Source organism: Hyperolius riggenbachi, chromosome 1 (genome assembly GCF_040937935.1).
Source record: "Hyperolius riggenbachi isolate aHypRig1 chromosome 1, aHypRig1.pri, whole genome shotgun sequence".
Taxonomy (NCBI): domain Eukaryota; kingdom Metazoa; phylum Chordata; class Amphibia; order Anura; family Hyperoliidae; genus Hyperolius; species Hyperolius riggenbachi.
The window spans coordinates 73,550,373-73,577,676 of record NC_090646.1 but is presented as its reverse complement, the minus strand read 5'-3'; the positions used below and the strand labels follow the sequence as shown (position 1 = coordinate 73,577,676).

At 45.4% G+C, this 27,304-nt stretch overlaps 2 gene segments (V, D, J or C); both read right to left on the bottom strand.

Annotated features, from left to right (window-relative positions):
• Window positions 1-27,304, bottom strand: part of LOC137563083 (Ig kappa chain V-III region MOPC 63-like) — a 662,489-nt gene that overhangs the window by 246,187 nt on the left and 388,998 nt on the right.
• Window positions 9,333-9,844, bottom strand: LOC137545473 (immunoglobulin kappa variable 3-15-like). The segment is given in 2 exon segments: window positions 9,333-9,649; window positions 9,778-9,844. Coding segments are annotated over 2 exon segments (372 nt in total).

Sequence of the window (27,304 nt, the reverse complement as noted above, 5' to 3'; positions counted from 1 at the left end):
TGGTGGGTTCACAGAACAGGTATGCAGTGGTGGGTTCACAGAACAGGTATGCAGTGGCAGCAGGATCACTGAACAGGTATGCAGTGGTGGGTGGGTTCACAGAACAGGTATGCAGTGGTGGTGGGTGGGTTCACAGAACAGGTATGCAGTGGCAGGATCACTGAACAGGTATGCAGTGGTGGTGGGTGGGTTCACAGAACAGGTATGCAGTGGCAGGATCACTGAACAGGTATGCAGTGGCAGGATCACAGTACAGGTATGCAGTGGGCTGAGGGCTCACTGAACAGAACAGGTATGCAGCCAGGAAGAAGTTAAGCCTAACTAATCTTTCCCTATATGAGAGACTGCAGCAGCTCGCCCTACTCTCACTAATGCAGGCACACGAGTGGCCGTAATGGCCGCCGCTGCCTGCCTTATATAAGGGGGGTGGGGCTCCAGGGGCTAGTGTAGCCTAATTGGCTACACTGGGCCTGCTGACTGTGATGTAGAGGGTCAAAGTTGACCCTCAGGTGCATTATGGGGCGAACCGAACTTCTTCCGCAAAACGTTCGCGTGCGGTACCCGCACGCGAACCACCTAAGTTCGCGCGAACCACGTTCGCCGGCGAACCGTTCGGCCCAACTCTAGTAGTATGTTAAGCATAAATGAAGTAAAGGTTATCGTGAGAAAATTATACTCACAAACATGGGTTACCACACAGGCAACCACTGTATAGGCAGGTGAGGAGATTAGACCTGTCCTCACTCAGGGATAAGAAGTCGCTCTCTGTAGATGCGAAAGGGGGTAGATCACCCCTCCACCAGGGGTGGACACGGTATAGCAGTAGGAGAACAGAGGCGCCAGCAGGATAAAAGTGGATAAAAACTTTAAAATTTGCTGGGAGGAAGTGGTGGACTTACCTCCATAAAGCAGACACGAAAGACAGAATTTCAGCAATAGCTGAGGCGCTACACCTGCTATTGCTGAAATTCTGTCTTGTCCCCATTTTTATTGCCTGATGAAGCGGGCTGGGCCTGCGAAACGCGTTGCACTGTTTTGGGGTACTAATTAATAAATGTGACTACTATTCAGACAGTCTTTCGTGTCTGCTTTATGGAGGTAAGTCCACCACTTCCTCCCAGCAAATTTTAAAGTTTTTATCCACTTTTATCCTGCTGGCGCCTCTGTTCTCCTACTGCTAAATTTTTGCAACTAGTGCATTTCTACATAGTATGTATGGCTAGTAATGAGCTCACGAGTAGTGAGCTACTCGATTAAAAAAAGACTCACTACGTGCACTTTCTCCTTCAAGCTGGAAGGAGGAAGTGCGCATAGTGAGTCTTGCAACCTGTCCAATAGGATGCATGCAAGATGTTTGGAACGCATACAGGACCACGGACTTATGGGTAAGTAACCCCCTCTCACCCAGCCGCACACTTGAGGCAATTAAGCCTCATTTTATTCATGGATGTAGGTTACTACTCGTGAGCTCATCACTATTTGTGACATATTTGTGAGCTGGGGATACTGATTACGTTAGAACTGGGAGATTTTAATCATTGTTTTTATCCATTTTAACCACTTGAGGACCACAGTCTTTTCGCCCCTTAAGGACCAGAGCCTTTTTTTCCATTCAGACCACTGCAGCTTTCACGGTTTATTGCTCGGTCATACAACCTACCACCTAAATGCGTTTTACCTCCTTTTCTTGTCACTAATACAGCTTTCTTTTGTTGCAATTTGATTGCTGCTGTGAGTTTTAGTTTTTATTATATTCATCAAAAAAGACATGAATTTTGTCAAAAAAATGACTTTTTTAACTTTCTGCGCTGACATTTTTCAAATAAAGTAAAATTTCCTATACATTGGAGCGTGAAAGTTATTCTGCTACATGTCTTTGATAAAAAAAAAAAACATTCAGTGTATATTTATTGGATTGGGTAAAAGTTATAGCGTTTACAAACTATGGTGCCAAAAGTGAATTTTCCCATTTTGAAGCATCTGACTTTTCTGACCACCTGTCATGTTTCATGAGGTGCTAAAATTCCAGGATAGTATAAATACCCCCCAAATGACCCCATTTTGGAAAGAAGACATCCCAAAGTATTCAGTGAGAGGCATGGTGAGTTCATAGAAGATTTTATTTTTTGTCACAAGTTAGCGGAAAATGACACTTTGTGACAAAAAATAAAAATAAAAGAAAAGTTTCCATTTCTTCTAACTTGCGACAAAAAAAAAATGAAATCTGCCACGGACTCACTATGCTCCTCTCTGAATACCTTGAAGTGTCTACTTTCCAAAATGGGGTCATTTGTGGGGTGTGTTCACTGTCCTGGCATTTTGGGGGGTGCCTAATTGTAAGCACCCCTGTAAAGCCTAAAGATGCTCATTGGACTTTGGGCCCTTTAGCGCAATTAGGCTGCAAAAAAGTGCCACAAATGTGGTATTGCCGTACTCAGGAGAAGTAGTATAATGTGTTTTGGGGTGTATTTTTACACATACCCATGCTGGGTGGGAGAAATATCTCCGTAAATGACAATTTTTTTATTTTTTTTACACACAATTGTCTATTTACAGATAGACAATTGTTCATAGAAGATTTTTTTTTTGTCGCAAGTTAGCGGAAATTGATTTTAATTGTTTTTTTTCACAAAGTGTCATTTTCCGCTAACTTGTGACAAAAAATAAAATATTCTATAAACTCACTATACTCCTAACGGAATACCTTTGGGTGTCTTCTTTCTAAAATGGGGTCTTTTGTGGGGTTCCTATACTGCCCTGGCATTTTAGGGGCCCAAAACTGTGAGGAGTAGTCTTGAAACCAAATGTCGCAAAATGACCTGTGAAATCCTAAAGGTACTCATTGGACTTTGGGCCCCTTAGCGCACTTAGGGTGCAAAAAAGTGCCACACATGTGGTACCGCCGTACTCAGGAGAAGTAGTATAATGTGTTTTGTGGTGTATTTTTACACATACAGATGCTGGGTGGGAGAAATATGTCTGTAAATGACAATTTTTTGATTTTTTTTACACACAATTGTCCATTTACAGAGAGATTTCTCCCCCCCAGCATGGGTATGTATAAAAATACACCCCAAAACACATTATACTACTTCTTCTGAGTACGGCGATACCACATGTGTGACACTTTTTTGCAACCTAGGTGCGCTAACGGGCCTAACGTCCTATTCACAGGTCATTTTGAGGCATTTGGATTCTAGACTACTCATCACGGTTTAGGGCCCCTAAAATGCCAGGGCAGTATAGGAACCCCACAAGTGACCCCATTTTAGAAAGAAGACACTCCAAGGTATTCTGTTAGGAGTATGGTGAGTTCATAGAAGATTTTTTTTTTTTGTCACAAGTTAGCGGAAAATGACACTTTGTGAAAAAAAAAATACCAATTAATTTCCGCTAACTTGTGACAAAAAATAAAATCTTCTATGAACTCATCATACACCTAACAGAATACCTTAGGGTGTCTTCTTTCTAAAATGGGGTCACTTGTGGGGTTCCTATACTGCCCTGGCATTTTAGGGGCCCTAAACCGTGAGGAGTAGTCTTGAACCCAAATGTCTCAAAATGACCTGTGAAATCCTAAAGGTACTCATTGGACTTTGGGCCCCTTAGCACAGTTACGCTGCAAAAAAGTGTCACACTTGTGGTATCGCCGTACTCAGGAGAAGTAGTATAATGTGTTTTGTGGTGTATTTTTACATATAACCATGCTGGGTGGGAGAAATATCTCTGTAAATGACACATTTTTTATTTTTTTTACACACAATTGTCCATTTACAGAGAGATTTCTCCCACCCAGCATGGGTATGTGTAAAAGTACACCACAATACACATTATACTACTTCTCCTGAGTACGGCGATACAACATGTGTGACACTTTTTTGCAGCCTAGGTGCGCTAAGGGGCCTGACGTCCTATTCACAGGTCATTTTGAGGCATTTGTTTTCTAGACTACTCCTCACGGTTTAGGGCCCCTAAAATGCCAGTGCAGTATAGGAACCCCACAAGTGACCCCATTTTAGAAATAAGACACCCCAAGGTATTCCGTTAGGTGTATGGTGAGTTCATAGAAGATTTTATTTTTTGTCACAAGTTAGTGAAAAATGACACTTTGTGAAAAAAACAATAAAAATCAATTTCCGCTAACTTTTGACAAAAAATAAAATCTTCTATGAACTCGTCATACACCTAACAGAATACCTTGGGGTGTCTTTTTTCTAAATTGGGGTCACTTGTGGGGTTCCTATACTGCCCTGGCATTTTACGGGCCCAAAACCGTGAGTAGTCTGGAAACCAAATTTCTCAAAATTACTGTTCAGGGGTATAAGCCAGTGGCGGACATACGGGCGTGCAGGCCGTGCAAGCGCACAGGGGCCCCTCAAGCTCCGTTTTTGAGGGGCCCATTAGGCATTGCAGGCGTTTTTTTTTTTTTTTTAAGTTTTTTCATCCCAGGGGGGCCCGACTTTTATCATTCCCTCACCTCAGCAGCCCCCCCCCCCCCCGTTATGCGCGGCGCCGAGCGGGAGATACAGCTATTAGTCTCTGGGCTGCAGCAGACACTAAAGCTCCAGCCGCCTGTCCACTCCTGTCTCCTCCTCAGCAATACCGCTCTGCACGCACTGAATCAGGAAGTAGTGCAGAGCGGTATTGCTGAGGAGGAGACAGGAGTGGACAGGCGGCTGGAGCTCTAGTGTCTGCTGCAGCCCGGAGACTAATAGCTGTATCTCCCGCTCGGTGCCGCGCATAACAGGAGGGGGGCCCGCCGAGGTGAGGGAGTGATCGGGCCCTCCTCCAAGCCTGAGCAAATAGTCCACCCACCCTCCTGACCAGGTAATCTTATCTTTCACCCTCCCAGACCGACCAGCCCACCCCCCAGGTAATTCTAAAGCCCGCCCCCCAGGTAATCCTACAGCCCGCCCCCCAGGTAATCCTACAGGCCCCCCCAGGTAATTCTACAGCCCCCCCCGGTAATCCTACAGCCCACCCCCAGGTAATTCTACAGCCCCCCCAGGTAATCCTACAGCCCACCCAGACCCAGGTAATCCTATAGCCCACCCACCCACCCCCAGGTAATCCTACAGCTCCCCCCCCAGGTAATCCTACAGGCCCCCCCAGGTAATTCTACAGCCCCCCCCCCGGTAATCCTACAGCCCCCCCAGGTAATCCTACAGCCCACCCAGACCCAGGTAATCCCACAGCCCACCCACCCACCCTGACCCAGGTATTCCTTTTTATTAGGAGACAGGGCTTTACTCAAAGTTCGCTGTTGATGTCAACTGCTGAATTAACTGCTGCTAAGTTCATGTACCCGTCATCGCACGTATGATTGCACGTATTTTCTGGGCATATCTGCCGACTTGATTGCACGTATTTTCTGGGCATATCTGCCGACTTGATTGTACGTATTTTCTGGGCATATCTGCCGAAAAGATTGCACGGATTTTCTGGGCATATCTGCCGACATGATTGCACGTATTTTCTGGGCATATCTGCCGACATCATTGCACGTATTTTCTGGGCATATCTGCCGACATGATTGCACGTATTTTCTGGGCATATCTGCCGACATGATTGCACGTATTTTCTGGGCATATCTGCCGACATCATTGCACGTATTTTCTGGTCATATCTGCCGACATCATTGCACGTATTTTCTGGGCATATCTTCGCGCGCCGCAGGTCAGGGGGGCCCACAATTGATATTTTGCACAGGGGCCCACTGCTGGCTGTGTCCGCCACTGGTATAAGCATCTGCAAATTTTGATGACAAGTGGTCTATGAGGGGGCAAATTTTGTGGAACCAGGGTGGCCTCTTAGATGACAGCAGGATGTATTGGACCTGATCTGATGGATAGGAGTGCTAGGGGAGTGACAGGAGGTGATTGATGGGTGTCTCAGGGGGTGGTTAGAGGGGAAAATAGATGCAATCAATGCACTGGGGAGGTGATCGGAAGGGGGTCTGAGGGGGATCTGAGGGTTTGGCCGAGTGATCAGGAGCCCACACGGGGCAAATTAGGGCCTGATCTGATGGGTAGGTGTGCTAGGGGGTGACAGGTGGTGACAGGAGGTGATTGATGGGTGTCTCAAGGTGTGATTAGAGGGGGGAAATAGATGCAAGCAATGCACTGGCGAGGTGATCAGGGCTGGGGTCTGAGGGCGTTCTGAGGGTGTGGGCGGGTGATTGGGTGCCCTAGGGGCAGATAGGGGTCTAATCTGATGGGTATCAGTGACAGGGGCTGATTGATGGGTGATCAGTGGGTGATTAGATGGCAGAACAGATGTAAACAATGCACTTTGGAGGTGATCTGAGGGTAGGTCTGGGGCAATCTGATGGTGTGGGAGGGTGATCAGATGCCCATAAGAGGCAAGTTAGGGTCTGATCTGATAAGTGGCAGTGACAGGTGGTGATTGACGGGTGATTGACGGGTGATTGACAGGTGATTACAGGTGAGAATAGATGTATGCAGTACACAGGGGGGGAGGTCTGGGGGGTCTGAGGTCATTCTGAGGGTGTGGGTGGGTGATTGGGTGCCCTAGGGGAGGATAGGGGTCTAATCTGATGAGTGATTGATGGGTAATTAGTGGGTGTTTAGAGGAGAGAACAGATGTAAACACTGCACTTGGGAGGTGATCTGATGTCGGATCTGTGGGCGATCTGATGGTGTGGGTGGGTGATCAGATTGCCCGCAAGGGGGAGGTTAGGGGCTGATTGATGGGTGGCAGTGACAGGGGGTGATTGATGGGTGGGTGGCAGTGACAGGGGGTGATTGATGGGTGATTGATAGGTGATTCACAGGTGATTGACAGGTGATCAGTGGGTTATTACAGGGAATAACAGATGTAAATAATGCACTGGTGAATTGATAAGGGGGGGGGGGGGGGGTCTGAGGGCAATCTGAGCGTGCGGGCGGGTGATTGGGTGCCCGCAAGGGGCAGATTAGGGTCTAATCTGATGGGTAACAGTGACAGGTGGTGATAGGGGGTGATTGATGGGTGATTGATGGGTAATTAGTGGGTGTTTAGGGTAGAGAACAGATGTAAACACTGCACTTGGGAGGTGATCTGACGTCGGATCTGCGGGCGATCTATTGGTGTGGGTGGGTGATCAGTTTGCCTGCCCGCAAGGGGCAGGTTAGGGGCTGATTGATGGGTGGCAGTGACAGGGGGTGATTGATGGGTGGCAGTGACAGGGGGTGATTGACAGGTGATTGACAGGTGATCAGTGGGTTATTACAGGGGGGATAGAGGCATACAGTACACAGGGGGGGGGGGGTCTGGGGAGAATCTGAGGGGTGGGGGGGTGATCAGGAGGGAGCAGGGGGCAGTTTAGGGTTAAAAAAAAAATAGCATTGACAGATAGTGACAGGGAGTGATTGATGGGTGATTAAGGGGGTGATTGGGTGCAAACAGTGGTCTGGGGGGTGGGCAGGGTGGGGTCTGAGGGGTGCTGTGGACGATCAGGGGGCAGGGGGGGGGGGAAATCAGTGTCCTTGGGTGCTGACTAGGGTGGCTGCAGCCTGCCCTGGTGGTCCCCCCGGACACTGGGACCACCAGGGCAGGAGGCAGCCGGTATAATAAGCTTTGTATACATTACAAAGCCTATTATACATATTGCGTGCGGCGATCCAGGTGCTAGTAACCCGCTGGCGCTTCCGAACAGTCGGCGGGTTACAGCGCGAGGGGGGCGGAGCCAGTCGCCGGCGGCTGATCGCGTCACGAATGACCACGCCCGCCGCCGCCGATGGGCATATTGCGGTCGTTTGGGCCCAGCCCTTGCCACCGCCCATCGGCTTAAGGTGGTTAAATCACTGGAATCTGCCCACACTGGTTATGTGTTTTTAATTGTTTGTATGGGATATGTCCCTGTCTAAATAAAGATTAATATGCATTTTTTTTTCAAAACTATGGAGCAAGTTTTGATACTTATATATAGTTTTTGCTATATGGGTGATTATTTTTCTTTTGAATTACTAGTGCGTATTTCCACGGCAGTTTTTTACATATATTGGCTCATTTTGTTTGTTCCAAAAGTGCATCTTATGGTCCGGAAAATATGTTATTAATGATTTTTTCCAAGGGTACTTCAAATCGTTCCATGATCAATGTATTTTTTTCCAATTTTCAATCATTTGAACTTGTTGGTCCTGAACTACACTTAGGAAAAGTATTATCTAAGAGAATAATAAGAATAAGCAGAAAGAAAGCACACTTTTTGTCAGCCTCTAATATGAAAAAAAAAATGCCCTTTTTCTGTTTTGGTGGTGTGCATATCTTTTACTTCACTTTATGTGCTTGTGTGGTGGGTGGGCAGAAGGGGTCCTTCCTTCAGATCTGGTGTTTTTGAGGCTTCACTTGCAGAGGTGTAGCTATGGGTGGGCAAGGGGGACAAGTGTCCCCAGTGCAGCACTGTGAGGGCGCTCAGTGGAGCCACTGCACCCACAGCACTGGCTCGCTGGCCGCCTGAAGTGCCCCTGCTTCTCTCCCTCCCTCTGCAGAGTAGTGCCGAAACATTACAGCAGCAGAAAAACGGGGCACATCTGTGTATATAAACAGGAGGAGGGGGGCACATCCGGCTATCTATGGGGAAGGAGCACATGTGGCGATCTAAACAGCATTTGTCCATCTGTCTCCACCCATGACCACGCCCAAATTCTGACTGAGTGTCTACGCCCATTTTGTCCAGGTCTGGAGGGCGGGGGGCACAAAAAATGTCTTTGTCCCCAGGTGCTGAAAAACATAGCTATGCCTCTGTTCACTTGTTATGGATTATGATGGCCATTGGCCACCCTTGTTTTATGACCCTTGCAAACTGGGCCCCCAGTAAAAGGCTCCAAAGGGAGACAAGGGAAATGGGGTGATCATTGGGGGCCCCATCAAAGTCTTGCTGGGGGCCCCCATGATTTGCCTGTGAAGCTGCCATTCTGTCAGATCCAGAAGCAATCAGGCATTTATCCATTTGCAAATTGACAGACAGTGAATAGATTACTGGAAAATGTGATCTGAGTGGTTGAATGTGCCTGAAAATCGCACATTGTGCATGCATGATGCCTCAGTGATGATCAGCTGCAGACAATGACTATCCGGCAGGTTGCAGCCACTGATACAGATTTCATGCTCTGTCCAGAATTGCTTTATACCAAGAATAGTGTCGATTTATTGATGATCTCTGAATATAAATTACTTCTTCACTGACTCTTATCAAGCATCCCATGCATGGCCAGCCTTATATACAGAAAAGGAAGTTTTGTATTTGTTATGCACATTATACACCTGCTGCAGTGTGTAGTGATGTCTGCATGTGTGAGAGAGGAAGGAGGTTTTTGTACGGCTCTGTATCACTGTGTAAGTGGGTAGTTATGATACTGCTGACAGTGATAGTTGGCTTCATCTTCCTCCTTCACACCAGTCACTGTCATAGTGTAATGTGTGTAAGGAGATCCAGCACTGCTGCCAGTGAAGCGGTCTGGCACTCCTGTGTGTCGGGTGACTGCACCAGTGATGAGAAGTGTTGGAGACTCTCCTGATTTCTGTTGGTACCAGGCTATAGAATTATATGATGCTGCACTGGATGTACATGTGATGGTGACCTTCTCTCCTGGATACACAGATATATACTCTGGAGTCTGAGTCATCACAATCTGCCCACAGGATCCTGAGGATGGGAAGAGACACAGTCATTATTCATACATGTCTATCTCCCTATCAGTGCTGATGTGTGTATGTATTGTACAATGTATAGATGGATGTGCACAGAATGATGGGAGGAGCCTCATCTCTCACCCTGAATAGAAATGAAGATGATGGCCAGCAGATAACTGGGAGAAACCATCTTCATGTTTCTGGAGGGTCAGATACAAACTAGAAGATGTCTCCTGTACAATGACATCTATATAGAGGGTGACGGTGGAGGGGACACACCAGGGACTCTGTATATGCAAATACTGGGGAGGTGCAAATATTTCCTTTTTTAGACCTCTTTCTCTGTTTCAGTTCAGTAATTTGTATTTCTAGTGACACTCCAGTGAGCACAGCTTTCTGTGACCAGAATGCAGATCACACTTCTATGTTTTAATTGACTGTTGTCTAATATTTGAAGTAGTATGCAGATCAAGCCAGAGAGTCTGTTCTAATCTCTGGGTTGCTTTCAATTAAATGAATGGACAACCAGGGCCTGATTTGTACTTTTTACTGCCCAAGGCCCACTATCACCAACCACCCCTGACTAACAGCATCCTATCTCTCTCCAAATTCACACCACATACAGGACCCCAGGAGCCAGATGAGTATAGGCCTGAGAGCCAACTACAAGTTACAGTGTGTGTTCAGTTAGTAGCCAGTGTTCAGCGGAGGCTTGCTGAGATAGAAATATAGCAACCCACAACCTGAAGAGGCCAAATCTCTTTGAAGTGCTGTTACTAGAGACCATTTGTGTGCAAAAGCTTTAAAGAGAATCTGTATTGTTAAAATCGCACAAAAGTAAACATACCAGTGCGTTAGGGGACATCTCCTATTACCCTCTGTCACAATTTCGCCGCTCCTCGCCGCATTAAAAGTGGTTAAAAACAGTTTTAAAAAGTTTGTTTATAAACAAACAAAATGGCCACCAAAACAGGAAGTAGGTTGATGTACAGTATGTCCACACATACAAAAGGAAGGATGTATACAGCCTGCTTGTGTATGAATGTATTTTCTATCTCAAGAGATCATTATACACAGGCAGTGTGCATAGAGGGACCAGGAGGGGGGAGATGCATCACAGAACCACAACACTGAAGAACTTGGCAGCCTTCCAGACACAGGCTGACAAGTCTGACAAGAGAGAGATAAGTTGTTTTATTACAGAGACTGTGATAGTGGAAAGTGCTGCAGTAAGCCAGAACACATTAGAATAGCTTTTGGAACTTGTAGGATGATAAAAAACAGGATGTAATTTTTGTTACGGAGTCTCTTTAAAGATACAGAGCCATTGTGTTGATGATACAGTTGTTGATGCAAGATAGAGCTGCCCAGCTAAGGTGAAGAAATCTTCTGCTGATTACAGTACCTTATGTGGGCGATGCTTTTACACAAAAAGCCCATTATAATAGATTGTACTGCTATTCTGCATACTACTCATTATAGTACAAACCTTTGCAGAGTGGCGTAACTACAGGGGAGCAGCCCTTGCAACCACGGGGAAAAGAGGGGGGGGGGGCAGAGCTGTGAGAGGGCCCCAACTACCAATGCTCCCTTCCTCCAATAAAGGGGTCCTTCCTTCAGATCAGGGCCCATATGCAATTCACTTTTTCTCCTGACTTTTTGCCTTGGTGATATTTTGACACCTCGTTGTAAAATGCATCTTGAACCACCAACAAGCAAGACAAAACTCAAAATAATTTTGATAGTGCTTTTTCACCAATATTTGGGTAGCTTCCCTAGAGCCCCCTTAGGGCCATTTTGGGGGGCAGAAAGGGTTTCAGCATGAGGGGAGAGCATGGCCACACATAGGGAGGGGGGAGGTTGCCCCTCCCTTACCTCAGACTCTCCCCTCAGCGCTCCCCCTCCAGCATCAATCATTGGCAGCAGCGGCAGGCTGGAACACATACTTCCATCCACCGCGCAGGTCTGATCTCTAAGTGCCTCACGCTACTTCCTGTTTAAGCAGGAAGTAGCATCAGACACTTAGAGAACAGAACCTCCGGCATGTGGAATGCATGAAGGTATGTGTTACTGCCCCCCTGCTGCCGCTGATCGATGCTGGAGGGGAACGCTGAGGGAAGAGCCTGAGGTGAGGGGGGGGCTGTCTCCCCTCATGGCCGATGTGTGCCCCCAGTGGCGTAGCAATAGGGAGTGCAGAGGTAGCGATCGCATCAGGGCCCTTGGGCCTGAGGGAACCACCTTCAACAGCAGTATTAGCTTTCTGTTGGTCCTACGCTGGTAATAATCACTTCTATAGATGCTTTTATTAGTAGTAATCATTAAAAAACTGTTCCCCATCCCCTCCTTGCACTGACACTGTGGTTGTCTTTGGCAGGTTTTGGTGTCGTATCAATTGTTATGTATAGAGTGCTTGGGGGGGGGGGGGGGGGCAATGTAAAACTTGCATAGGGGCCCACAGCTCCTTAGCTACGCCACTGTGTGCCCATGCTCTCTCCTTATGCTGTGACCCCCAAAATGGCCCTGAGCAGGCCCCGGGCCATCCACGGATGCAGTTACGCCACTGATTTTGGTACTTTTTCAATTGTAAAATGCTGAAAAGTTATTTTAAAGAGAAGATGAAAATGATCTCCTAGGTGAAAAGTGAATTGCACATGGGCCGTTGGCCACACTTGTTTCATGACCCTTGCAAGCTGGGCCGCCAGACCGTGGGGGTAACCAAGGGGAGGCAAGGGAAAGGGTGTGATCATTGGGGGCCCCATCAAAGTTTTGCTGGGGGAGGGGCCTCAGGATTTGTAGTCACGCCCCTGCCCATGCAGTCACCATTCTGTCAGATCTAGAAGCAATCAGGCATTTATCCATCTGCAAATTGACAGACAGTGAATAGATTACTGGAAAATGTGATCTGAGTGGTTGAATGTGCCTGAAAATCGCACATTGTGCATGTACGATGCCTCAGTGATGATCAGCTGCAGACAATGACTATCCGGCAGGTTGCAGCCACTGATACAGATTTCATGCTCTGTCCAGAATTTCATTATACCATGTATATTGCCATCTTATTGATGATCTCTGAATATAAATTACATTGTCACTGACTCTTATCAAGCATCCCATGCATGGCCAGCCTTACATACAGAAAAGGAAGTTATTTATTTGTTGTGAAAATTATACACCTGCTGCAGTGTGTAGTGATGTCTGCCTATGTGAGAGAGGAAGGAGGTTTTTGTACAGCTCTGTATCACTGTGTGTATGAGCTATAACCCTGCTGGCAGTGATAGACGGCTTCATCTTCCTCCTTCACACCAGTCACTGTCAGACTGTAATGAGATCCAGCACGGCTGCCAGTGAAGCGGTCTGGCACTCCTGAGTATCGACGGTCTGCACTATAGATGAGAAGTGTTATAGACTTTCCTGATTTCTGTTGGTACCAGGCTATATAGTTATGTGTAGTTGTACTGGCTGTACATGAGAGGGTGACCTTCTCTCCTGGAGACACAGCGATATACTCTGGAGTCTGAGTCATCACAATCTGCCCACAGGATCCTGAGGATGGGAAGAGACGCAGTCATTATTCATACATGTCTATCTCCCTATCAGTGCTGATGTGTGTATGTATTGTACAATGTATGGATGTGCACAGAATGATGGGAGGAGCCTCATCTCTCACCCGGAATAGAAATGAAGATGACGGCCAGCAGATAACTGGGAGAAACCATCTTCGTGTTTCTGGAGGGTCAGATACAGACTAGAAGACATCTCCTGTACAATGACATCTATATAGAGGGTGACGGAGGAGGGGACACCCCCGGGACTCTGTATATGCAAATACTGGAGAGGTGCAAATATTTTCTTTTTTACCCCTCTTTCTCAGTTTCAGTTCAGTAATTTGCACTTCTACACACTCCAGTGAGCTCAGCCTTCTGTAACCAGAATGCAGATCACACTTCTCTGTTTGAATTGACTGTTATCTTACATTTGAAGTAGTATGTAGATCAAGCCAGAGAGCCTGTTCTAATATCTTGGTTGCTTTCTATTAAATGAATTGACAAACCAATTATAAATAAGTAGGTATAGCAAACATGTTCTGGTAGTCATATATATTATCTCCTGGGCCAATGCAACCATATGGGTAACCTGGAAAATTACCACAAAGCCCAGTGCAGACTGCCCCCACCCCCAGGTCACCTCCAACTTAACTGTGCTCCTTGCAATGTCTTTGGAAGAGTAGCAACTCACCACTCCATGGCTCTGTGCACTCCAGTCTTCATCTACCACTTGCTGCATCTTCTCTTCGACCCAGGGCATTTTATTACCTAATAACATGTGCTGGGTCACAGAGAAGATGCAAGCAGTGGTGGATGAACACAGGGAGAATGAAGACACATGTATGTCTAAAGAGTATATGTTGTTATGACAGTACTTGGGTGACCTAATCCTCAGTTAGCTGGGGTAGACACTGTTCGTGTAGTTCCCCAGATGGAAAATATTATATTTGTATTGTTGTATTTGTTATTATGGGTCATGTGACTGTGTTTGTCTCATGACTTCCTGTTGGTGGGTATTTAGGTTTCACAGGTGATAGGTGTGGCACACCTGAGGAAGGGCTCCACCCGAAACATGTTGTGTGTGTGCATCTGCATGCTATTCAATACAGTTTTCTACTGAAGCCATTTGTGTGCCGTCTCCATTTGTGCAATTGTACTACGGTTGGGCAGGAGTGGTGTACCTGCAGGAGGTGTGCATCGCCACGGAGGTCTATCTACAGGCCTGAAAAGGTGTGTGATGGGAGAATATTTGAAGAATGAAGACACAGACTGACAGAAGATGTTGCTCGCCGGGACGAGAGATGGATGAACATCACAAAAGAACATTCGCTGACCAAACTATGAGTAAAATGAAGAGAGCTCCTGAGCTTCCCTGTTAGTTAGTGAAGCCATCCATCACATTAAACATGGAGGTTTTAACCACTTGACAGAAATTGGGCACAGTATCTACGCCCCACATGAGGACTGTTCCCGTTCCAGTGGTGTAAATATACGTACCTTGCCACGTTGCCGTTTTGCACGCTCCTGTGCACGCTTCCATGTGCGTTCTCTTTGTTGCCTGCTAGAAGACAGATCAATGTATGGGAACGCAGTTCCTGTGCCTGTGATCAATGATCGCCGGCATCAATGAGATGCTGTGTGGTCATAGACAAAATGAAAGTGAAAACATACACACATTATTTCCTGTATATGTAGTAAACACTACACATTCCAAATAAACTGATGGGGACATCTAGTGGCCCAATAGTAAATTACATCCTAATACATTACACTACATACTATACTGTATATCCACTTCAGCGTTCATTCGTTTTTCACCTTATACATCCGATCAATTTTCACCTCCCATTCATTTGCCAATAACTTTATCACTGCTTATCACAATGAATTGATCTATATCTTATTTTTCCACCACCAATTAGGCTTTCTTTGGGTGGTACATTTTGCTAAGAATTATTTTTCTCTAAATGCATTTTAAACGGTAAAATTAAGAAAAAAATGGGAAAAAAATCATTATTTCTCTGTTTTCTGCCATTATAGCTTGAAAATAAAACATGCTACCATACTTAAAACCTATGCATTTTATTTGCCAATTTGTCACGGTTATTACACCATTTAAATTATGTCCCTATCCCAATGTATGGTGCCAATATTTCATTTGGAAATAAAGGTGCATTTTTTTAGTTCACTATTTACAAGCTTATAATGTAAAATATTAGTAATATACCCTCTTCACATGCATATTAAAACATTTCAGACCCTTAGGTAACTATTTATGTTTGTTTGTTTTTTTAATTGTAATTTTTTTTCATTAAAAATTTTATTTGGGTAATTTTTGGTGTGGGAGGTAAACAGTTAATTTTAAATGTAATAATGTGTTTATTTAATAAAAACATGTATGTAGATGTAGTTTTACTATTTGGCCACAAGATGGCCACAGTCAATTTTTTTTTTTTAGTCCTGGAAGTGAGCATTCTCGCTCACAGGAAGTATAGGGAGGACGGGAAACTTTTTTTTTTTCTTCAGAAAGATAGCAGCATCTCAAAAAAGCCTTTGGTCTTTCTACTGGGGACTTCGTTCCCATTCATTGATCTCCGGGCTAACGGGCGGTGGCACGGGAGTGTGTGCGCAGCAGCAGGCTAAAATGGTAATATATATACAGTATATAGTAAAAACAGAAGCTTGAGGCACTCAGCTCCCAAAGTGTATCTTTAAAAAGTAGCTTATATTTTACTAAAATCAGTATAACATTTAGTAGTTTTACTCAAAACCTTTACAAATGTAAAATTGTTTAATAACACTTTAACTGAAAAGAAATTGATGAGTTTAACACTTGAATTCATAATTCTGTTCCTAAATAGACTTTTTATTGCAATTCCACAGTCTTATTTCATGTTTGAAGGTGTAAACAAATAGATTAAAGTTTTTCTTCTCTCAGCCGAACGATGGTGTTTTACAGACCCCATCTTCAATTATTACCCTGTTTTATATTTTTCCTTCACTAAGAATTGTACAGTATTTCTGTCTTGCAAGAAATGTATAGCTTGTACTTAGTTATTTGTGAGAGTTAAGATGGTCATACATTAAATACATTTTTTTTTGCCCAATAAGACATTCAATTAGACAACAACATTTAATTGGGCAAAAACTGTGTTTTCCATTGGCACCCCAATTTGCTTGTAATCGACCCACAAGCATAATGTTGATCACAGTGCTGAACAGCGAAGTGGTTGTATAGTGTATGGCTGGCTTTACCCTACAGTCAGAAGTGATTGGAGAGAAACTGTCATTCAGAGCCCTGGAAACTCGCCCCTTTCAGTGACAGTAATCAAAAAAGGGACACAACCTAGTCATATGTATGCTTGGCACCCCCAACCATGATGACACCCAGGGTGGGCCAAATCTGGAGGATGGGGTATTCCATAGATCACATTAGAGAAACAGGACGTGGGAGAGGAGAAAGAGATTGATGAGTAGACTATATGGGAGGTAACATGACATGTGTTTGCTTATTTTGTCTTTTATTTTTCTGTTCAGGTTAGCTTTAAGGAGCCAGAACCAGTGCTGAAAGGGGCGTGGCCTGCTGCACGCGTAATTTGCATCTTGAGACGTGAGCTCTGGCAAAGAACCTCCAAGATCAGCACAAAGCAGCCTGTACAAAGCAAAAAATGCAGTCCGACCAGGATGGTGAAATACCCATGGACCTAGAGGCAAGTCGCAAACAGAAGAAAGGACTTGGCAAGCCACAAAAGCTCACAGACTTCTTCCCAGAGCGCAGACACAACACTAGCTCCCCTCGTCAAGATGGTGCTGAGGGAGAGGACCAGACAAAGTCAGCGACCTCACTAGAAAAACAATCAGTCACTGCTGACAGCGCATCGGAGCCAGCGGAGAAAGCAGCCGCTCATCTCTCCGATAATGATGACACACCGCTAGAAGGCTCTCCCACACTGCGCAGCCTGGTCAAATCGAGGCTGAGGTTATCAGGAGGCCCTGAAGACATAAATAAGGTAGGCCCACACACTATCCCTGTGAACACAGCAGCAGCACAGTACTCCTTAGAGGATCTGCACACAACTGACCAGCCCCTAACACAAGATGCTATGAAAAACATGCTGTTGATGCTAAAAAACTCAATTTCAGCAGACTTTAATGTGCTCTCTAGATCTGTAAGCTCTTCTATCAGGACCGCACCGGTAGCCACGGCCGCAGGGCTCCGGCTTCTCTCTCTACTTTCTGTCCTTTTTCTTAACACTGGTGCCCCCAAATCTGTCCTTTTTCTTAACACTGGTGCCCCCAAATCCCCCGTAACCTATCGGGGAGGATGTGGGGACACAGGAAGGCTATTTCACGGCGCTCAGTCATCAGCCGCGGGACTGCTGCTATAGACAGCTGATCGGGCTAGTCCACGTGCCAGGATCTGTAACCCCACTACCGCCGCCCAGACTGCACCACGCCGCTGAGGGGATCAAGAAGTGCGGCCAACCTGTTATTTCACAGATGCTGCACATCGGCATCTCTGGTTCCTGGACTATCCATCGGCTCACCGGGCGGGGAAGTAACACGGCCCCTGCACCATTCACCGTGGCTCCTGGAAAGGATCTAGCCGCTGTTCCAGCCTCCTCTGCCGCTTCTACCATGGCTTTCCAACCTAAACTGGGACACCATCGGCTTTCCACGTGGGGAAGTGATGCTGGCCCCCTGTACCATCCTCAGCAGCTCTCCATCACTTCTGCCGAGACCGGATCAGCCTCTGCCCTATCCACAAACAAGGTAGGCTGATGATCCCCACACAGCCTGATCCCTTAAAAGCAGCAGCCCAGCATGCCCCTGGAACCCATGCTCTCCTTCATCGCTGCTAGGGACACATACACCACCCCACATCGTGGGCCAGAAAGTCTTGCGCTGCCCCTCAGGCCTGGCCTACTGTGCCTGCAGTCCCATTGTTGGTCCCTAGGACTCTGGTCTGTGGCCACAAACTAGACAGCATGGCCCTAGGAACCCATGCTCTCCTCCGCCGCAGACAGTATCCCATCACCACAGGCACAACATGAGTGTCAGAAGTCCTGCTGTTTACCACCATGTCGGGTCTCCACTGCGCAGACTCTAGGCCTCCAGAATGGTGATCGCATTGACTAGGTCGCATGGACACTGGGACATTTAAACAGGCCATCAGCCAGATACAGCACTGCTGCAACCACCAAAGAATGTCTCTCCTTCTCTCTTCTCTTCTCTCTGCTCTTAGGCCTTCTGCTCTCCTTTTTTTTCTCTCTGCTCTACTTTTTTCCGAGGTCATTCCCGAGGTGCGTCCGAACCGCTGCAGAGACATCGAGCGCTGCCAATGATGTGGCGCTCCGCTCACATAGCACTCGGATGACCCCTCAGGGACCCACTACGCTTGCTTCGCTGTTATACTTCATGTACTCGTTTACTATATGTAATGTATAATACTGTTTTTGCGTATTGCTGTACCATTACCGACCCTGTATGTGCCAGAAATAATTCCGGGTACAACCCCTGTTGTACTTGGCGAAATAAAGGATTCTGATTCTGAAATGGAAGACATGATTTCCACAGCAGAGGACAGGATTACAGCTATCACACGAGAACATAACAAGATAATTGACTCCCTTGATCATAATACAGATGGGATGGATCTAATGAAAAGAAAACTGGTCGATCTAGAAGATAGAAACAGAAGGCAGAACCTAAAAATCAGAGGAATATCTGAGCAAGTCATACCTGCTAAAGCTTTTTAAAACCATCTCTCCCAGTACTCCTGAAAAAGACTTTATTATCAATAAGGCACACAGGGTCCCTAAACCGAACCACCTGCCCGACAACATCAGAATCAGAATCATATTTATTTCGCCAAGTACAACGGGGGTTGTACCCGGAATTATTTTTGGCACAACAGGGTCGGAGATGGTACAAACACATATGTGCAATCCAGCACATACAATCAGGTGCAGTAGTACAATAACAATATACCTATATATACATAGAGCCCTTAATCTAGTGAAGGACGCATGGGGAAGTCTGGAGTGCTGTGTGAGGGGAGCAGCCTGCCGTCTACCGGTGGCGCTCGCTCAGCTCCGCAGCAGTCCCAGATCCCCGCAGCGTGTCCTGGAAGAGAGTGTATAGAGAGAGAGAGAAAGAGAGAAGGGATAGCTAAGAAAGAGTGTAGAAGAAAGAGAGCCAAGGCAGGGAGAGAGACAGAGGCAGAGTCATTTTTGGGCTGCAGGATACAAAAGACCACTTTACTTACGGTAAAGTCTTTTCCAGTAGTCATGAGTCTTCACCGCAGAACCAAAATAACTCTGTGACAAAATCTACAGAGTACACCCAGCCAACAACCCTAATAGCTCCAGCACAATCCAGCAGAGATGACAGCCACACATCTGGAGACTGTTCTGTCTTGCAGTCATCAATCTCAGACCCTAGCTCCCAGGGTAGCCCCATCAAGGCTGTCCTCTGTAATGTCAGATCGATAAACAACAAAACAGCAATCATACATGATCTAATAGAGTCTTCTGATCTGGCCTGCCTGACTGAAACCTGGCTTTCTGAACCAGTTGGCCCCACCCTGGAGGCTGCCGTGCCAACAAACTATTCCGTGATATACTGCAACAGGAAAGAACGCAGGGGAGGAGGGGTTGCACTTTGCTTTAGATCAGCTTTGAAAATCAGACCACTTACTGTAGGTCCTACCAACTCGTTTGAATGCTTGGGGGTGCAACTTTCAGCTGAGAAAAACATTAACATATTGCTGATCTACCGCCCACCAGAAAAACACTCAGACTTCCTTAAGGAACTTGTAGACCTCCTATGCAACCTAACCCTGGAACACCCCAGATGGATTGTTCTTGGAAATTTTAATACATGGGTGGATGACTCCTCTTCAAAACTTGGAATAGAGCTACCTCGTGCCTTACATGAACTGGGCTTCCTCCAATCAATCAGCTCTGCTACTCACAGGAAAGGCCACACTCTGGACCTTATATTCCATACTGGGCTGTCAATAGCCAATGTGGAAATTAATCCTGTTGCCTGGTCAGACCATCACACTATCCACTTCTCCCTCTCAATACCAGCTGTCAAACACCAGGTCAAGAATCAAATAAAATATCGCCGCTTGAAAGGGCTAACACCTCAACATATCCGAGATAACCTTAGCTTTGATGAATTGACTGACTCCAGCTTGGACCCTGATACTCTGGTGTTTAAATACAACAAATGTGTGTCCTCCACCTTTGAGACCATTGCTCCTCTGCGCACCAAATATCTTACTCCACACCATCATGCGCAGTGGTTTGATAACGCTATAAAAGAGCTGAAAAGACAAGGCCGAAAACTTGAGAGACTGTGGCGCAAATCTCAGTCCCCAGAAGACAAACATGCCTTAATCCTCCACTTGAAGAGCTACCAAAAGGTAATCACGGGAAAAAAATCATCCTTTCTATCACAAGAGATTGCAAATGCAGTTAACAAACCAGCCCAACTGTTCCGCACAGTGGAAAAACTCTGCAACCCGGCATGTCAAAAACTTAACATCGAGTCTTCAAAGGACCTCTGTGACCAATTTGCCCATTTCTTCACAGACAAAGTCTCCGCTATAAGGTCCGCCATCCAACTTACAGCATCTGAGCCTAATATAGCGCCGAAGACCATTAGCAGAGACAATGTAACACTTTGGTCAAACTTCAAAGAAATTGATGAAGAAGTCACATCAAGCATCCTCCTTCACATCCGCCTAACTACCTGTGACCTAGATCCTGGCCCAACACAGTTCATGTTGACCTGCCCCGACCTGTTCGTACCGGTATTCCTAAAAATTGTTAACTGTTCCTTAAAATCAGGGATATTTCCTGCTTTACTGAAGGAAGCAATCATCAGGCCTCTCCTCAAAAAAACCTCCCTGGACCCAGATGCAATGACCAGCTACAGACCTGTCTCTAACCTCCCCTTTCTGGGCAAACTAATTGAAAAAGCTGTTTACCTCCAGCTAGAAGCCAAAATCCTACAAAACAACAGTTATGACCCATTCCAGTCTGGCTTCAGGAAACACCACAGCACTGAAACTGCCCTCATCCAAATATGCAACCACCTGCTCATGGCAAGAGACAGAGGAGAGTGCTCCATCCTCATACTGCTAGACCTTTCTGCAGCCTTTGATACAGTTGACCATGACATCTTGATAAACAGGCTACAGGAATACTGCGGCATTGATGGCATAGTTCTTCAGTGGTTCCAATCCTTCTTGAGTGGCAGAACCCACAAAGTGTCTATGGGGCCCTTCCTGTCCACCCCTGTATCACTTAAGTATGGGGTGCCCCAGGGCTCAATCCTCTCTCCCCTGCTTTTCACAATTTACATGTTACCGCTGGGAAAACTAATCCAAAAACATGGCCTGACATACCACTGCTATGCAGACGACACCCAATTATATCTTTCCTTCAAGCCTGGTGTGACAGACCCAACTCTAACTATAAACGCCTGCTTACGTGAACTACAGCAATGGATGAATGACAACTGGCTGAAACTAAATGCAGACAAAACTGAAGTCCTTCTGATAGGAGGGCAGAGCATGATAACAAAACAATTTAACTTGCAGTCTTCACCACTGGGAATAGGAGGCACGGATCTGCGCAGCTCTGATCATGTGCGTAGCCTGGGAGTTCTAATTGATTGGGATTTAAACTTCAGAACTCAAATCTCTGCTGTGGTGAAATCATCCTATTTTCACCTGAAGAACATTGCAAAAATCAAGCACCTCATACCCCCAGAAGATCTGCCAACCTTAGTCCACGCCTTCATCACATCCCGACTGGACTACTGCAATGCTCTCTACACTGGCCTTCCAAAAAAGGTCTTGTACCGACTACAGCTGATACAGAATACTGCTGCCAGACTGCTAACCAACCAACCCCGTCACTGCCACATAACGCCAGTCCTGCACTCCCTTCACTGGCTACCTATAGAATGGAGGGTCCTATTCAAGATCGGCCTACTGACATTTAAATCCCTGAATAATTTAGGCCCTGGATACATGAAAGATATGTTGCAGCTGCGTAGCAATCCCCGCATTCTCAGATCAACAGGTTCTAATAATCTAGTCATACCCAGAGTCCACTTGGAAACTTTTGGTCCCAGAGCCTTCTGTCATGCTGCCCCTGCGTTTTGGAACTCCTTACCTCAACAGATCAGGACAGCTCCATCCCTGGACGTGTTTAAATCCAGACTGAAAACCCACCTGTTCAGTTTGGCATTTGCAGAAATATAACTTTTGTTGTGTGAATACTTCATCCTACTAATTACTGAATCTGAGAGAGCCTAAGCGCTTTGAGTCCTATGGGAGAAAAGCGCTATAGAAATGTTATGGTATGGTATGGTATGGTATTGTATGAGGACAGCACCCCTGGATGAGACTTGTCTCCCTCACCACTGTGGACAGGAAACTGTTAAAAGAAGAATTTGCATAAGCAATAGGCAGCCACATATACAGTAAGATACTACACCTACCACAGTACCTCAGTTAATAAAAAGATGACACGGATATTTAATGATGCTTACACAAATTTATTTCTCTTTTCTACCCAAATAAGGGCGGGTTGCAGGGGTGCTGTCCTCATGACTACTGGAAAAGACTTTACCGTAAGTAAAGTGGTCTTTCCCAGAACGTCATTTCGGACAGCACCCCTGGATGAGACGATGTACAAGAAATAAAGCCTTAGGGTGGCACCACAGCTTGCAAAACTTTCCTTCTGAAGGATAAACCTGCAGAGGCAGATACATTAAGGCGATGATGCTTTACAACGTATTGACTTGACCAGTTTGCAGCTCTGCAAACCTGATCTAACCTGATCTATAGAGGTCCCTGCCCTCTCTGCCCAAGAAGTCGAAATGCCTCCTGTGGAGTGAGCCATGATAGAATTTAATTGCTTCCCCTGTGTCTGCTATGCTGATGAAATAGCCCCCCAAAAAATAATTTATAATCTGTGTAGGATTTAAGGAAGATTCCACCCAATTAATGATCTAACCTAGTTCTTGTAGGAAGACTATTGTCGTAACAATCTGATCTCTTACCGAATTGGGAGATGTCCACCAAAACAGAAAATCATCAAGGTAACATAAATGTTAACCTTTCTCTGTCTAAGTGTAGCCAGAACCCCAGACATTACCTTCATAAACAACCCTGGAGCTGAAGATAATCCGAAGGGCAAAGCATTAAACTGATACATTCTTACCTCTTGAAGACAGATGTATCAGTAATTGAAGATACACATCTTTTCGGTCTAGAAAGGCTAGGAAATCGTCCTTCTGTAAGATGAATAATAGATCGAATCCATCCTGAATTTTCTGTATTTTACCTTCTGGTTTAGACTCTTTAGATTTAGTATGAACCGATAATTTCCCTGTAGCTTCTTCACTAGAAAAAAAACAGGGGAATAGAATCCCTGTCCTCTGACATTTCGGTACTTCTCGAATTATTATTTTTTTTTTTTATGTAAACAGGGAAAGGACTTCCGATTGTAGGGCTGAAAACTTTATTTGATCCTGTGAGCGGGGAGTAATGCAAAAGTCCTGAAGAGGAGGCTGGCTGAACTCTATTCTGTATCCCTCCAAAAACCACCTTAAGGGCTCTTTCCCACTAAGACGTTGCGTTAGATGCAACGCTAAGGTCGCATAACGTGCCCCCAACGCAACGCATGTGAACTTTAAAGTTAGGCGTCATATAGAGCCGCGTTATGCGTCCGTGATGCATACTTTTTGACGCATACTATCGGACAAAAACGGCACATGCGGCAAAGACTGTGGAGACCACGTGATCGGAAAACTCCGCATCATGTGGTCCCGCCAGCCAATAAGCGGCAGCTCCAGGAAGTAAACACTAAAGTGCATATTAATTAGTCATGTGGCTGGCCACAATAGCTGACTCCTGCACGAAAAAATAAAAACACATATTACTGAGCATGTGCAAACAGTCGAATGCGGCTAAAACCGCATATAACGCACAGCATGCTGCACTTTCTTTAACGTCCAGCGTTACACTGTAACGCAACGTGGGCACTGTGAACAGCCCATTGATTTTTCATTACTGTGAGTTGGGCTGCGTTACAGGCTGCTCTAACGAGTGCCTGTAACGTTCCACTGTGAAAACAGCCTAAATAACCAATGTTTTTGTGAACTGTAGTTGCCATGTTTCAAAAAAAGAAAATCTGCAATTCTCTATCTCACTGGAATACTAGCGTCATTGCTTATCTGACTTCTTGGTAAAAGTGAAGTTGGACTTGGGCTTCTGTGACTTGTAGGGAGCCCATCTCCTGCCCTTAAAGGACTAGGGATCTGACTTATTCTTAGAAGAGGGACGAAAAGTCCGTTTACTTTGAAATGGTCCTTTCTTAAAAAAGGAATACTATCAATACCCAAGTGTTCTAAAATGACAATGTACAAATAATGTCTAAGTTGCTGTGTAAACATTTTCCTACCTTTCATGTTAAATATCAGAGGCAAAAGCTGTAATTTATTGAGGGCAGGATTAGCTATATTGGGACAAATCAATTGCAGAAGGGGTGTCTGCTTCAATGCACAGCCAGAGTTGCATATCAGACTACAGAAAGCAAATATCAAACATATCAAACTCTGAAAGCAAAAACAGTATGAAAAAGCTGTGACAATTAGTTACATTTCCTCTGCTCTCTACAGACACTTCAGTCAGAAACACAGGACACAGAAACTGCAGCTGTTCTCTCTGTCACACACAGAGCTACACATAGAGTTAACTGATCAAGTGTGAGGGGAATTTCCCCTCTCCTCATGGCTCAGAGTCAGTTTTGTCAGTAAAGTTTGAATGTATTTTGATAACAGTAAACAAAGAGGTTGCTACTAAAATGTATACACCAGTACTTAGCCATAAACGTAATTGCATCAGCACCAATGGTTCAGTCGATGTGCAGGAATCGCCTTTGGAGTCACAAGTTAACAGTCTATTAACTCCATCAGATTCGCACCATCTAAAACAGATTTTTATTAAGTGATCTTCAGATAAAATACATCAGGTTAAAATCCACATGTGGGTATGCCTAGGATGACGCACAGGCATTTCGGGTCGCTCTCAGTCCTTTCTCAAATCATGGCAGGCCCACAATGATTACAAACCGCTCATCACGAACTTATAAGGTCCACAGGAGGACCACACAGAAGACTAGTAATTAGCATATATGCATATTCATAAGAAACAAGAAACACCAATCACATTACATGTTACATAGAGGTCGTTAAAATAAACCTACCAGTAAAGTCAAACTCTCACAGAATAGTATAGATTGCATATAAATCACAAAAAACACTTACCCTAATCACCCTCATGTATATACTAGAGTGGAGATATATGTATCTACGGATCTCCGTGTCTAAATATCAATTTCATGGGTAAGCTCAAACGACCTATCAAAATGAAGCCTACTGCGTCCGCATAGAAGACTTCCCAAGAAGGCGACCAATCACAGGCCGCATTGTAAACCCAAAGGCATGTCGCATGAAAAACGAGGCCAATCAAGAGCAGGAGCTCACGTCGTCGTGTGCGGGTCAAGGAGAGGCGTAGATGGCCAATCACCACCTCGCCGACAGCGTCCGCCTATCTCGCAAGTCTCTGAGAGGAGCGTCTGCATGCAATCACACCCACCCACTACGCTGGACCAATCCTAGTGAAGCCGACAGCGTCCGCATATAGAACTAAACGTGTCAAAAATAGACGCGTCATACGCTACTACAAAACACGTGATGTTCTCCGCCAATGGGCGACCCGCCGACCACGTCCGCTGTGAAAACACCCGGAAAACTTGGCAAGTGGTGCGCACCACGCGATGTAAACATCACGTGGGCGCGCATCAGCCAATCAAAATCCACATACACAGGGTAGCATCATCGCATCCATGTAAATTAGCCATGCAAACATGCCCAAGAGCCACAACAACCAGTGAACGTTACCTCCCTATCCTTGATAGTGGGACTGGCAGGACGGCAGGCACAACACATAAAATAAAATTTCAAAACCAATATAGATATAAATACAGCCCTCACCGAGCCGCCACTCCCCGCACCAAGGTTTTTACAACCATCTGTATGAAAAGACAATACAAATAAGTAACACGACCTACTTCATATCAATGCCGCCAATTCATAGTCTCTGTTAAGACCCTTAGGTACAAGGGTATCAAGTTTATTAATCCAATCATTCTCCCTTAATGATAAAAGTTTCTTCCTATCTCCCCCTCCCCTACGTGGAATGGGGATCCCCTCAATTACCTGTACCCTTAACTGAGACAAAGAGTGTTGTTTGTTACAAAAATGGTCAGAAACGGAAAGTTCCCGATTTTTATTCCTAATATTTGATTTATGTGAAGCCACACAGTCTCTGAGGGGTTGAGTGGTCTTACCCACATAACCCAGCCCACAGGGGCATTTGAGTAGATACACAACATATCTTGAATCGCAACTAAAGTTGCCTTTAATATTATATTTGGTCCCCCGGCTGGGGTGGGTAAAAATGTCCCCCTTGACCACATAGCTACACAAATGACAGCTTAAACATGGGAACAGTCCGTTTCTCTTAATGGGGTTGACTTTCTCAGGGCCCAAATCATTCCTAACTATTTTATCCCTAAGTGATGGTGCCTTTTTATAGGACAATAGGGGAAGATCATGGAATTATTTTACTGTAGTCAATCCTTGTTTTAGCATGGGCCAATATTTATTAATAATATGACCAATTTTGTCCGACAGAACATTATAGGTGGTAACACAGGGTATTCTGTCTGTCACCCCTAGTCTAACACATCCTCTACTCTTACCCCAGTACATCCCCGACTTGAACTTAAAGTCTGCCCGTAGGCAACTCAAGGGGTACCCCCTCTGTAAGAATTTGTATCTCATTTCTTCTAAACGTAATGCTCTAGTCTCCACGTCCCCAACTATCCTCTCTATCCTCTTGAATTGTCCTTTGGGTATATTGTATTTGACATGTGGTGGATGAAAGCTTGTAAAGTGCAGAACGGAATTCCTATCTGTCTCCTTCACATACAGGTCCCAAATCAAAAAAATATCATCAATGTACCGCTTCC